General features: G+C 40.4%; 1 protein-coding gene across 6 annotated transcripts in view; it reads right to left on the minus strand.

Annotated features, from left to right (window-relative positions):
* The window catches only part of MAP3K4 (mitogen-activated protein kinase kinase kinase 4), a 188,216-nt gene that overhangs the window by 41,477 nt on the left and 131,762 nt on the right, over window positions 1–14,977 (minus strand). For all 6 annotated transcript variants that reach the window (XM_075596742.1, XM_075596747.1, XM_075596743.1 and 3 more), the window contains 5 exons: window positions 11,741–12,007; window positions 10,793–10,942; window positions 9,627–9,788; window positions 6,226–6,359; window positions 277–355 (listed from right to left, as the gene is read on the minus strand). In XM_075596742.1, the coding sequence (XP_075452857.1) occupies window positions 277–355; window positions 6,226–6,359; window positions 9,627–9,788; window positions 10,793–10,942; window positions 11,741–12,007 (792 nt within the window). The remainder of the gene's footprint in view (window positions 1–276; window positions 356–6,225; window positions 6,360–9,626; window positions 9,789–10,792; window positions 10,943–11,740; window positions 12,008–14,977) is intronic.

A 14,977-nucleotide genomic window follows, 5' to 3' on the forward strand; every position in this document is an offset into this window, starting at 1 on the left:
GCCTTATTACACAGCTTTTTTTTAGCACAGGTTGGGTTAAAGAAGTGCATAGCCAATAAACCTACTCACAGTGTGAGGTTGATTACTAGCTATGCAATGTGAAGCAAGTAGTGGCTACAACCAGATACAAAATAAATTATGGCGATTGAAAAGGTGAAAAAATCCCTTGAGTAATCCAAGAACGCGTGTGATGTTCTAGCTTGCCTTGACTGGAAGAACACATTTAATGGTAGAAAATAAAGCAATGGGGAGGGGGGTACAAAGAGACCTCCTTACCAGAAAGTCGTCCTCGGGAAGGGCTGAAATGAATGCTGGCTCAATGGCTTGCAGATAGTCAAAACCTTGAGTTGCCCACCTGCAAGACAGAAGAGAGGAGTCGATCACCATCAAACACTGCCACGGTGAAGTACTGTAGTATCTACTATACATATAAAGCACGTGACACACTTCTCCCCCCCCCCCCCCCCAGAAAACTCATTATATTACTGTTATAACTCAGAATATCACAGAGTTTCCATTGAATTGAATCAGTGCTGACCAAAACTGTCGCCTGTGCTCTGCCGCCACATGTTGCCATCGAGAGAACTCATCGCCAGGACACCTCGCCGCTCACGATCTCAACAACGCCATGTTTAAAGATGCCCTGCGCTGCTGCCGCTTTGAAGCAACATTTAAATGTCCTTGGAGTGGCGCTGCACATGTAAAGATGTCCCGCGTGCCCGCTTCTGTCCACGGAGTGGGACATTTAAAGATGGCATCGTGAACGGCAAGGTGTTTGATGGCGGCAAAACTTCCCATTCCGCTGGTGCAGAATATCCAAACATATCCCCACTAAAAGAGCAATGTAGCCTACTGTATCTGTACATTGTGATGACGCACAATGTCTGTTAGAACAATGAATATGCACCCTCTCTTATTTATTAATTATTAATACACCGCAGTATCAGGGCCCATGACATGCCAGATACCTCATTAGGGCACTATACAGGTTAACATACAAATGCAATTAATATCTTTTCCAGTTGACAAAATAATCTGTGTAAAATTAGATCAATGTTTTGCAGTTTATTATATGCCAAGATCATATGAACTACACAATGTGTATTTTAAAAATATATTTATATATACTTATACACACACACACACGTCCCTAACCAGCTGATCATTATCAGTTCAGTAGTCCGTGTTCTGGTTGTTTTAATTTAGCCGAAGGTCCCAGCCTGTATGTGTGTATACTGTATGTGCATACATGTGCTCTTAAATGTTGAACCAATAATAGAAGTTCCCCGATCATTACCAGTTAGTGTGTGTGTATGTGTGTGTATGTGTGTGTATGTGTCTACTTTGTGTGCATACACATGCACTTAGATGCTTAAATGTTGAACCAATAAAAAAAAGTTTTATTCCTAAATCTGTATGCTTAAAGTGAATGAAACAACATCTCCTGCTTTCTGTAGATGTTGTTTTCAGTCATGCATTTTATTTGTTTAAGCTATTGGGTACTACTTTTTACATTGTAGATGTCATGCCATCTGTCTCAGTTTGGCCAGCAACCTAACAGTGGCTCTCCAGATGGGGGTGTAATGCATGTAGAGATGGAGGATACAGAGACACGAGCTCTTTATTTAAAAGCAACGTCTCAGAAACAAGTTGCACAAGCAGATATTAATCTGCTCCCTCCCTGTACAACCCGGCCTTACAGTTAATTAAAAAGTCGTGCTGAGCTTAACAGAGCACACACATTTACCGATTCAATAAAGGAAGTCTATTTTCACCTATTTGGCTTAATAGATGGTCAACATCAGTTTTGTATATTCATGGATGTGGTTAACTATTGTAAATGATTTCATAAAGTGCAGAATTAGGGTTAACAAAAGGGGGAATTACAAATCTGTAAACGTTGACCATTATTAACAAACAGGTATGCATTTCTAATTAGACATGTGTACGTTCAGGAGCTTACAAGGCTTTGGAAAATAAATGTGGCACTAAAGGGGTTTTGTTATCCACCTACTTAATATAAAGCCATTTTTCAATTGAAAGAACCCGAGAGGGATTTGAGAAAACACCTTTCCAGCTGCCAGGGATGGAAAACATATGCCTGCTGAGCTAGTCTAAAGTTCTCAGTGGAATACGTACAGTAAGTACACGTACAGATGTAGCAAGACTTACTTTCCTTGTGGCCGCGGAAACAAAATGCGGAAAACCGCAGCCCGAACGTGGTCACAAGGTTGATGATGTAGATTACCGTATACAGTATATGGCCATATAGCCTCCGCCTCATGATGTAGAGACCCATATGGCACCTATGTCATAGTAAAGTAAATTAAAGTAAATACAGCCCTGCATCTTAGACTAGTCCCAGTGTGCGCGCGACGGAGCGCCCCTCTACGCTCTCCTCCTCCAGCCGAGCGATCTGATGGACTTCAGATCACTCGCGACTGGAGGGCGCGGCCATGACGTCACGTGGCTGGTTCGCCCTCATTGGCTGAAATGCTGCCGTGACGTTGCCAATGCACGGACGCCGCGCCAAAAATCTTGTCTTTTGGCCAAGGCAGTTGCGCATCGTGGTTTGTGCGTGCACGCACACACGCCGACTGGAGCCTGCCCCATAGAGGGCTGTGCCTTGTGTGTGGTGGAAACGCCGTAGCGCGCGCCGCAGCAGCCACTGGGGACCTAGCCTAACCTTCAGCGGGGACACAGCTGCAGAGAATGAAATGCAGAGACGGCTGAGCAGCTCATCTGGAAGGTGAGAATCGGTATTCTCTCTACCTGCAGATAGCCCAAAAGAATTAACGGTGTGGGTCCCATTTAGAAGCATGGAATACCGCAGAGTCAATCCTTCAGGACAACTTACTGTCCTCAGGGCCGCGAGAGCTGTAGACCCAAGGACAGCAAGTCTTCAGTAAGGCCAAAAATTGCAGCACCAAGGACAGTAAGTCTTGCTACATCTGTACGTACACCCATTAGGCTTAATCCAATGGAGAGCTAGGAGCACAGGCCTTCTGCTTCCGCAGGGTGGCTGAAACGATTCTCGCAGCATCCGTTTTATAATAACGGAATTGCTCCAGTGGGGTGACTACACCTTTAAAGGGAAAAGCGGTCCTGTAGAATTTTACAAAAATAAAATACTATTTCACAACCTATCGGTGTAATCATCTTACTTACATCCCCCAATAAAAATAACAATTTTGTTTATAGTACTTGCATCCTGTTACAAATTAATGTTTTCCCTGGTTCAGCTGCATTCAAGCATATCAGCTACTTATGTTTATCTGACTAATGATGGCTAATTGCTGTGCAAGCAATGGAAAAAACAAAAGCAAAACGCGCCTCCAGTTTGAGGGCAAACTGTCATCATCAACAGACATTCAATAAAGATTGGAAAAACCCTCCAAAGCTCTTGTTTAACATGAAAAAAAAAAAAAGAACTAATACTTGTTTGATGATCTTTTTTAATCACATCAGCCAGCTACATTTAACCCTATACATAGGCTACTGTCCCAAGTTCACTGTAGTCCTAGGAGAGAATGCTCTTTTGAAATCACAAAATCTCATGCTGTACGTAAACTTTTTCATCAATTTAAACTTGCTTACATCAGTATATCACTAGTTAACCTGTATTCGGTGCCGTGGTCACATGACAGCGGTGGTTTTTAAGAGTAGTCTTGACTTAAATCTACTGTAAACCCATTTGTATGTACACAACACACTTATTCAATAAAATCCAAAGCGAATGTTTCAGCCGTGAGATTGGCCGCTTCAGAGTTTATTAAGCCCCTAAATTGGACAACGTATATTAAAATAATTTATTTGATCAAGGTGTAAAAATGTTAAATAAATATTAAAAAAAAAAAACCCACGTAGAACAGAATACAAATTATATCAAATATTAATTTATGACACCATGGTACAACTCCTAAGAACCACACGCACACACACACAGAAAGGATTATCGATGATTTAGTTGCCATAGAAAAGAGATAACGGACCTAATTCAACCCGGTCATGTACATTGATTCTTCAGAAGAACCGAAATAGAAAGCTGATAAGGAGGATCTTGGGTAGGTAGTGATGCTACAGCAGTGATTAACATCACGAACATATATTCTCCAGGGCTCCTATAAATAGCTCAAAGGTTGAACTGGATAATATCCACTATGTGATTCATCAGTAATGATGATTGTTGGTTTAACCCCTAGTTATACCATATTTTCAGTTTACCTCAAGACATGCCAATAGTTGCAGACAAGTCTGTCTGAAGTTATGTGCAGATGTAGCAGATATTATTGCCCTCGCTTGCACGCGCCAGAGGCTGCAGTAACGCATTGGCCCCGCCCTTTTCCCGCACGTGCCTAATTCAAAGACAATGGTTTCTGCTCCTGCTGAAGCGTTGAGTGTCCTGCTGAAACGCGCCAGCGGGAGCAATAATGTCGGCAACATGCGTATATTAAAAAAAACTGCACTGGATTCAGTCAAAAGCTTGAGGGTCGCTCAGTGGTAATGTCACTGTCTTGAAGCAGGTAAATCTAGTTCAATTCCCAGTGTCAGCTCTTTGTGACCTTGGGCAAGTCAATCAACCTCCCTGTGCCTCAGGCACCAAAATAATATTTAGATCCAATGTGGTCTTTCTCCCTCCTAATAGAGGTAAATGAGAATTTTAATCCTAATAGAGTTATATTAGTATTTTTGTCATGTTGGATGTAGCATTGGGCTTCTCTGTCGTCTGTTGTATACATATGCCACGCTCAATAGCACTCCTTTTTGACACTTATATACAGTGGTTGACAAATCACCACAAAATCTACTCGCCACACAAAAAAATCTACTCGCCACCTAGTACCAAACGTGTGCTGCTTGGGCCAATATTTACTCGCCCGGGGGTTAAATCCACTCGCCCGGGTCAGGGGTTCCCAAAAAGAGCTTGCTGGGGTTTTGTGTTTTGTTAACCAAAATTATATTGTAAGCTCTTCAAGACAGTGCCGGCTAAATTGTATGTACAGGCTGTGTACATTGCCAGAGCTATTTAAGAAAAAACTATTATTAAACCAAATAAACTACTAGTTTATCCCAAATGAGTACTGCTATATTCCTCCTCCTGCCTTCTTCTACTTTATTAAACTTCCGCCCTGGCACTAAAGAGATTAAGCGACTGTATATCTGTGTGAAGTGTCTTCCCACCCCACCCACACAGTGCACATTTTCATGCATCTGATTTGTCTTTCAGAACGAAGAAGTGAAAGGAGTTTTATATGACACTTTGAAAAGTGTTATAGCATTGGAAGGGTTATTTTTAAATAAATGTGCAAAATGATGCAGAACAATGGTTCCCAACTCCAGTCCTCAAGGATCCCTAACAGTGCAGGGTTTAAGGATACCACTGCTTGAGTACAGGTGGTTCAGTCAAAATGATTGAGCCACCTGTACTAATGAGGATAGCCATAAAACTGGATTTGGAATCCTCTGATGTAGAAGACTAAGGCCCTACAAGTGAATAGGTCATATGGGCCTGTTAGGGGTCTCATGGCTCAACACCATTTTGTAATAGCCCCAAGGCTGCAATTATACAAATATTCTTCCTTTCTGCCATCACACCTCTAAAACTGTGCTTATCCTAAGGCAATATAGCACAGAAACCAAGACTAAACTTTTTCGTGTTTACAGCTAATTAAGTCCAATGTTTGCTCTGCTGCCATTAACTCGCTGTAAAGCACCAATCAGGGAACCTAGAAGCAGGTGTGTGAAACGCGTAGGAGGGTTCACACCATTTTGTAATGTTTAATAGACAATAAATATTTTTCAATTTTTATTCACCTGTCTCCCTGGGAAATGTGCTGCCTTGTACATTGTTTGCATATTTTGGACCAAAGGACACAAAAGCAAAATCGCGGTCTGACTATCGGGTCTGTAACACTGCCTAAATTTGCATTGAGGTGTCTGCCAGAGCAGGACCAACTGAGTTTGTAATGTATATAGCTGCAGAGTACAAAACGGTAAAATGACAAAGTGACAGTGGCGACATATATATTGATAAATATTTAGAGTAACCTCTGTAGAGTTTACTCTTTAGTATCGCACCTGCACTAACATGCCTATTTGTAGTTAATTCACGATGATTATAATATATATATATATATATATATATATATATATATATATACATACACACACACACACATCTATAGTGCCCATGCAATACTAAGGCTTTGTCCTATTATTTTTTACCTCGGTCTGGTGCCTCGACCACTTTCACATTTCGTCAGCACGTAATTCATCCACTTTCTGGCGAAGCTGATGTACTTGTCACCAATTTTCTGTCTGAACTCCCCAGACATCAGACGAACCACTTCTTTATGGTACTTGGAAGATAAGAAAATACAAAAAGTACAATGTTTATATCTCTGCCTCTTCGTGTCACCCTTTCCACTCAGAGATTTCAGTGATCCCAATTTGGGAGATGTCATATTGCCTTTTTAACTTGCGCACTCTGGAGACAGTGTTTTTAGGTAAATTGGGTCAGTGTCCCCTAATAAAATGCAATAATGATGGAAGGGTAACATCGCACACATAAATTAATGAGTGGAAGCATCCATTAGGTCTTAAAACAACCCAAAAGGGAGACAAAAGCAACAAATCTATTTCTTATATATTGTAAAAAAAAAAAAAAAAATCCACAAAATTCTCTCGAGTCCAGTAACTTAGTAGACAGTTAAAATACCCAGGGCTTGAAAACGTAACTTACCTGCACCGGACCACTATAGGATGCCATGTCTTCACTGCAGGGGCCAGCACGGAAAAGACCGCGGCACCTGAAGAATGTCTTCCGAAAAAGAGCTATCAATCATTGCTCTGCATGCCGAAGTCGCGCCCCACACTACATTATTACCCAGTGCTATGCGAGGCATTGTTGGGCGTGACTTCTGCAAGCAGAGTGGTGATTAACAGATTGGAAGAGGTTCTTTTGAAGTCGCAGGTTTTTCTTGGCTCCACAAGTCACCACCGATTTTCCACCCATCCCCGGCGAGTGGACAAGTGGTATTTATTCCGAGCCCTAGTCATAGTCAAAGACTCCCTTTAAAAATACATATTTTAAGATTTGATTTTTGTCTGACAGGCAATGCTTATAGCACTCGTGCAACACAGACTTCTGGTGTGTTGGGGGTAAAGTTTTCTTTATTGCGACAAAGATAAAAATGATAATTTTTTTGCGTGTGGATTAATTTATGCAGTGGAGAACGACACAGTGATTTTTAAACAAAGCCGCCCTAGATTAACCTGAGAATTCGCACATGGATTTTAAGTTACAGGTTAACACTATAGTTCCTTCTATGATTAATAGGTTACAGACATACCCCGCATTAACGTACGCAATGGGTCCAGAGCATGTATGTAAAGCGAAAATGTACTTAAAGTGAAGCACTACCTTTTTTCCATTTATCGATGCTTCTGTACAGGTAGGAAGCCGGTATTGCTGTTCAGGACATGCTTGCATGCGCAAGCTGCCATTTGCCTATTGGGAATCAGCGCGTCACTACTACGGCGGTCTGTAGAGCAGAAGAAGTGTCCGTACTCGCGAAGCGAGCGTACGGACACAGGAGTATGGGGCTATTGAAAATATGTCCTTACTCGCGAGTGTACTTAAAGTGAGTGTCCTTAAACCGGGGTATGCCTGTATTGCCTTTTTATTATCACAAAAAGCCTGCACTTTAAAAAATGTTTTACTATTAATATTTTAATGGTAACCAAATGTTTTGGAGACTTATTTAAGATCTTCACCTACTCTCGTGTGCATTATGACTGCGTGTACAGATAAATTGTCAAGCCTCCTTGTTTTTTCTCCTGTAAAAGTAATGATGATGTATTTGAGGCATCTCCATTCCGCCACTGGTATGGAATAGATGCTCTGATTACAAACATTTGATGTGGTTGGAGTACTTGGAATTAACTACGATTGTCTTCCCTTGAGCCTGCACTGCTGCCCCCTATTCTCAAATTATTCGTTTATTGGAGTACGGATAATCTCTTACGAAGTAATTCCGATGCTTTCATTAGTTAAACAGTTAAGTGTGCAGTACAATAAGTCTCTAATAAGAATGAATTAAAAATAACGATCACAGGAAACAAGTAAAAGCTCCACTTTATGGGCGATGGAATCTTTCTATAGCAGCCGCTTACGTTTATAAACTGTTAAAATGTTTTATTTTCCGCCTGTTATGTGGGTCCGCCCGTTGAAGGGAAATTTCATGAACAGAAATGTTATCAGGAGGGGCAGTCACGGCTGAAAGATTTATGTATAATTGCTCAATCTGGTAACATTATGTCACTTAACACAAAGTCAAAGCTTTGTGTCACCACACCCCACTACACGTGTCTACATCTGGGTGCATAATAAATGCTATAAAAATGTTTTTAAGAAGTGCTGCAATCCTGGAAAGGTGAGATGATCACAGTTATAATCTGCTTTCCAAAGGCTTATGTTTCATTACAAAAAAATACATTCTATAGGGAAAACTCTGTGTGTGGGGCAAGAACGGAATAAATACCAAAAGCAATGAAGCAGAGTTCCCCAAACCAGACACAAAGTAGATCTCTACTCACAAGTTTCTTAATGCAGGGTCTTCTGTTTATTTAGAAGGGCAGGGAAGTGTGCAACGTTTCAAGTCCCATATGGATTAAAGGTCCATATGGGACCTGAAACGTTGCACACTTCTGTGCCCTTCTAAATAAATGGAAGACGTAGCATTAAGAAACTTGTAAGCAGAGATCTACTTTGTATCTCGTTTGGGGAACTCTGCTTCATTGCTTTTGTTAGGTTTCATTACAAAACCTTGTAAACACAAATGTAAAAAAAAAAAATTCTCTGGTAGGTCAAAAAGATATTAGCACTTCTCTGTTTTATAACTGCAGCTAGTATCACTGTTTTACATTTGTAGTCGTGTAAATGTAGATCCTGATGCACTGCCAAACTGTATAAAATTATTATTATTAAAGCAATAGAAACTATTTCTAAGAAGAAATGCACGTGTATCAGAGTGCTGAATGCGTTTCATATTTTGCAGTTCTTCCACAGAGGAAAAAAAAAATCTATTTTAAGGGTTTTGTACCTTAAAGCAGTAGCCCCAACTGTGGTTTAATTATTATTATTTATTTATTTTACATTACCGGAACCAGAGATGATCCACGGTCCCGCAACCTCCCGGGTTCCTGAGATATAAGCGGTTATTCACCAGGCAGAAATAGTCGCCCGTTGGGACAGAAAATGGCCACTGGGTCAGCCAAACTAGGGCAACCAATAGAAAGCTACAATGTCATCGGGTGATGTTGTGACATCCTATTGATGACCCAGCAGCCGTAATTGTAGTTTCTTCACACTCGCAGAAAAAAAATTCAGATATCTTGTGAACCAGGAGGTACAGTACATGAAAACAAAAACTTAAATGTAGGGACTGCCGCTTTCAAGGAAATCATTTAAACCTGTAAAAAAAAAATTAAGTTTCCATTCTGTATATGATTTTTTGTTCTCCATGTCCCAGCTTCTCCCTTGTTCCGACCATCGTGTTCTCTGAAGCCAGCTGCCTAATGCAAGCATTTGGTTGAACAAAAACACGTATATTTTGCCTCCTTACCTCGAAACCAAAGTTGTAACCTTGAATCATTGCTTCTCGGTAGTACTGCTGCAAAGTGGCCGATTCGGATTCCTCAACCTCGGCTTCAAACTCGGAGGTAAACATCTGCTCCACCCGGTCGATGGCGCTGCTGATCTTGTTGCAGAGTTGCAGTGCTTCACTCTACAAGGACGAACACAAATGCGTCATGCGTGGTACATGCAGCAAACCTCAACCAAGAGGTCGCAGCACCCTGGTGTGTTGCGACTCTCAGCCAGGTACGTCCTACAAACACGTAAAAGTAGAGAAAATTGGGAAGCCATGTAAAGAAAAATGAATGAATGAATGAATGAGATACTGTGTAGGTAGTTTAATGATGCAAAAAAGGGAGTACTTTAGCAGTATGTTGTGTCTTTATTTGCATTAGCTAAGTGTTTGTTGATACTGTACAAGTTTTATGGATCAAACACTTCTCCAAGAACAACAGAAGATTTAGAAGTGCAATATGTAATGAACATAAAATTATCCAAACATTTGCAATAGAAAATATATATGTTTATGACTAGGTGGGGTTGCTGCTTTAACTTGCTGGAAGCCCATGAAGCTTCTTAATACAGCATTGTAGGGTTACCAACATTGTGACATGACCATATCTGTATTGTCTGCCTTTCCTATTACCAATATGTACTTCTATCTGCTGAGGCACATCTAATGGAGGAGATGTATGTTTTTAAAGTTGGAGGCACATCACATAGTTTTGCCAGAGAATCCATGTTAGATTCATATACAATATGATGTCTGCATCATTTCATTTAGGTCTTGAACCCAATAAAAGCAGAGATTCCGGGCCAAATAGTGTTCAGAAAAACAGATAGTGGTAGTCTGGAATGAATAAATGAATGAATTAATACAATACCAATGTAGTGATTGCAAATCCTTTAGTGTATCTATATTTTATAAAAGGTGATTGCTTTTATATTTAATGTTATAAAACATTGTTTTGAACCATGTCTGCAACAAGGGCCTGCAATACTTTGCTCTGGCATCAAAGGGGTTAAAAGTAATCATCAAATAGGGTGTGTAGTAACCGCCTTTATGCCAGCACAGATTCAGTGTATTCAGTATATGCCAGGAGAGCACTTCCATCTGCAGATACAAACAATCGATGTTCTCTTGCTTCCTTTTACCTTGAGCTGATGTAAAGCCCCTGCAATCACTGGATGACTTGACGTCTGTTCAAGGCGTAGAGATAAAAGCCCTTCAATGGAGTGCTGAAAAACCTTTCTATGGCTCATCAGGTGGGCTGACTGCATCACCACCAGGAGGAGGTTGTCAACCTAGTGGTGCAAGATAAAACAGAAAACCTGACATAAGCAAACCCAACAAATCAATATCCCCATCATGGTCAAGTGGGGCCTGCAATGCAATAGGGTCTATTTTTAACAATGACCTGTTCCTTTTTGCAATGATTGAATATTGTGCTGCATAATGTATCATTACCGACTGAATGAAAACTATTCATAACCCAACAGAGGTCTAGAATTCCCATTAGGGTTTCTCAACTGGGACAATGAACAAATGGCAGATCCTTGTGACTATGGGCTAGTCGTATAGGGTCATATTTGCCAAGTGGCACTGTTCCATAAGATACCTTATGACCTAGTCAAGCTATTTGCTAAACTATTCATATAACCCAGCCTTGTACGCAGTTCTTTACAGAGTAGAGTACAGTGAATTAAGTAATACTCAAAACAATACAACAAATACTTTTATGTTTAGCTCACCTATACATGTATTGTAAGTACAGTATTAGGATAAAGATATCCCTGCTTTAATCAGTTTACAATTACATTGATGTGTTGGGAGACCTACACAGACAGTAGTCTGTGCTCCATGTTAATGACGCATGGCCGAAAAGCAATGTCTAACACAATAACAACGTTCTCTACTACCGCTAAATATAGTGAAGTCAGAGGGCATATCTCGAAATATAATGAATGTGAAACCCTGCATATAAAATGATCACACTAGGATAATTACAGATTGTAAAACCATGTTGCTTTGCAACATTCCAGACCATAAACAAGGATAAAGCCACTTTAGACGACGTAGAAAGTGCCTCGTACTGTACATGCCTGCACACTTCTCAGAGTATCTGCAGTTTCCACTGGAGGTACTATTTTGATGGTCTGCCCTTCCCAGCAGCTCCAGCTGTCCTCCAGCTCATTGTCTCTCTCCGTGTGCTTGGTCATTAGTAGAAAGGCCTCGTACGCCACTTCCTCACAATCCTTTGAGCAGTCTATTCCAGCAGCAGCATTTAGCAACTGTAGAATAACGGTCTTTCCTCGGGAAAGGTTATCTGGCACAAATACATGCAGGTGTTCCAGGCTATGAATTAGCACCTGAAAAAAAAGAAAGAAAAAAAAAAAAAGATGAGGAAAAAAAACAAACTATAGAAGCTGAACTGAACTATGTAATGGTGTCAATTCTAGTATATCGCCCAATTAGAATTCAACAAAAGTACATTCTTTTTTTCAACCTCATCTACCATGTAGTACTGGGTTATTACAGTTGTTGCGCAGCTCTGGTGCTGGACCTAATTGCCCTTCCTTCGGATGTAGCACAGCTAGGGAAAAATAACACTAACATTTGACTTTGTTTTCAAAGACTTTTTACCATTTCACCAATAAACTATGTACTTTGCATAATACAAATGAACGGTCTATGCACCTATGTATTTTTAAGCCAATATGGAGAAAACAGTCAGTCAGTTTCAAGCTATCTTGCTCCATGCATGCGGTTTGGAAACATGTGAATTGGAGGGAGAATTATCTAATGCCAATAGAATAATGGGATTCATACAATTCTGCATCTGAGAAAAATTCCCCCCCTCCGCCCCCCATCCCTTTTCTTTATGCCTGATGCGGGAGCTTTAAACTTGCAGGCTATACACACCATACGGAGGTAAGTATCTCCGGAAGCAGGGGGTCTCCGGAGCTTTAATTAATGGGGTTCAGCTCCGGACACCCCCTGCTTCAATTATATGTTAAAAAAAGAAGAAAATTAAAAACGGCTTTGATTTCTCCATTAAGTGATATACTGTGCACATTTCTGAATTTCTAGCCTTAAAACGTTCAATTTGTAGATTTGGAAACCGTAGCATCACGTAAACTTTACGCATTTGTGTTGCATTTAATAGGGAACATTTTGGGGGGATAAATAAGCTTTTTGGAGATTTGAAACTATACATTGGTCTGAAATAATTGACAAGCCACACCACGCAATGTCGGTGTATATTGTGAAGTAGAACAGGCTTTCACAGTTTGGGAGTTGGAATGCAAAAGAGAATGTGCAGTAATATGCATCAGAAACACCCAGTACAGGAAGAGTTACATATTGGGTGGGTATGGAATGTACATCTCGGAAATCTGTTTTCTTTGGAACTTGCATTTCTCAGGAAACCGAAAGCACACTGCCTTCCACTCTTATAAACAAATATTTTTACCTTCATCTATCACAAACAGCTATGCAGAAAAACACCATATTCACAATATACTAAAAGTCCAAAGAACTATGTTCTAATGCAACCAAACATCCAAATCCCCTAGACACTACATATAAATAATGAGCCTAAAAAATATCCCGAGGTCTGCCCTAATCTGTTTATAAGTGTTCAAAGATTACAAATATTTTGTGGTTAGGCAAAGGCAAAAAAAAAAGTCTACTAAGTAGATTTTTCATATAAATAACCCACATTCCTGCATGACTACAAAGGCAGACATGGCACGAGACAAAGTATGTTAATTATGTACTCATTATACAAAGTACTGTAGCTCTGAAAACCAACCATGCCCAAGAGGAATACAGAACTCAGGACTGTCAAAATACCTTTCCAATGACTCAATGACTCAATGACAACTTGAGTCAGTACTTTTCTACAATCAACACAGAGATGTGCAGGGGTGTCTTGGGGTTAGTTTTGCAAATGTTTCAAGAATCTCTGTAGGTCACAGAAGCAAGTTGTGGTTTTTCCAAGAGAGCAAACTTTTGTAACATATCTAAAACGGGTGTATACCTTAGTAAATCGCTAAAAAATCCTTGGGGTCAGTTTAGTGGACCACGTGTGCCTTATAAGTCTCTGCAAGGTAAGACAATTTTGAAATTCACACAATCAGCGATAGTATGGTTGAGCGGTGTGAGACACACAGGAGCTCTGTGATTTTTGAAAGGTTGCCATTTATGCAGCACTTTCACAATGGGTAATTTTGGTGGCAGTCATGTCTGCCGTTACTGCCATGAAGTTATTATTTCACATCACGTATGTAATTATGGTAAACATGGCAATTTAAGGTGCAATTTCTAAAGCAACGCGGGCCATACAGTTGTAGCCATCGTTATTGAAACTGCTGGCCCACAGCAGTGGGACATAATGCACCAGCGGGAGAAGCGGCCATTGTTTTAAGCCAGCCATGTGCAAGTAGAGGGCGGGGCTACCACACGTTTTCACCCATGGCCAGCGGGTGAAGGCTACATCTGTATATTCTAAGTGGTGCTATGCCATAAGAAACATCCTGGCACTGTATGACGCATGAAGGACTATTTGAGTGAACAGGCCTTAAGGTGTTTTCCCGGAGTAAGAAACAAACTTATGGCATTGCACTGCTTAGAACACATGAACACATACATATATTTAAACTGATGGTGAATTACATAATGTGACTGAAGAATAATTAGGGATTCCCGTTTTAGGTTCGAACTAAAAAAACACTGATAAAACACAACCGACTGACCATCTTGCCCATTCGGTTAAAACCGATAAACAATCATCCTTCATGAATCATCCTTTCCTTTAAATTCCTCCTCTTGTGATGGCCTGTCCTCAGGTAGGAGATAAAGGCAGCATGGGGGAGTATGGAAAATAAAAAACAGTGCACCAATAAAACAATTCAAATGCGTGTCACTTTTTCATTGTTAACACTGATGAACTCAGTTTTTTTTTTTTTTAAATAAAAGGAAAATCATTGGAAGAATAAAACACCGAAAACCGGAATCCAGAACTATAATCCTAATAAGCATTGTGTTGGAAGCAACACGTCACCATACTACAAAGTATGTGCTGTTAAAGCACCAATCCTGAAACAAAAATACTTATTTTCCCCCAACATATTACAACGCAGGTCAAGTTCCTTCTGCATGGCCACATTGGTTTTAACTTCCTGCATCCCCAGGATCCAGACTTATTAAACATGTTAACTTTGAAGCCTTTGTTTAAAAAACAACATGGCTGCTGGTTCAGGCATCAATCAACACTTCCAATGTTTGGGAAATGTGCTAGTATTTGAAACCCTTATGCGCTTCACCTGAGAATGTCT

This window comes from Ascaphus truei, chromosome 4 (genome assembly GCF_040206685.1).
Source record: "Ascaphus truei isolate aAscTru1 chromosome 4, aAscTru1.hap1, whole genome shotgun sequence".
Taxonomy (NCBI): Eukaryota; Metazoa; Chordata; class Amphibia; order Anura; family Ascaphidae; genus Ascaphus; species Ascaphus truei.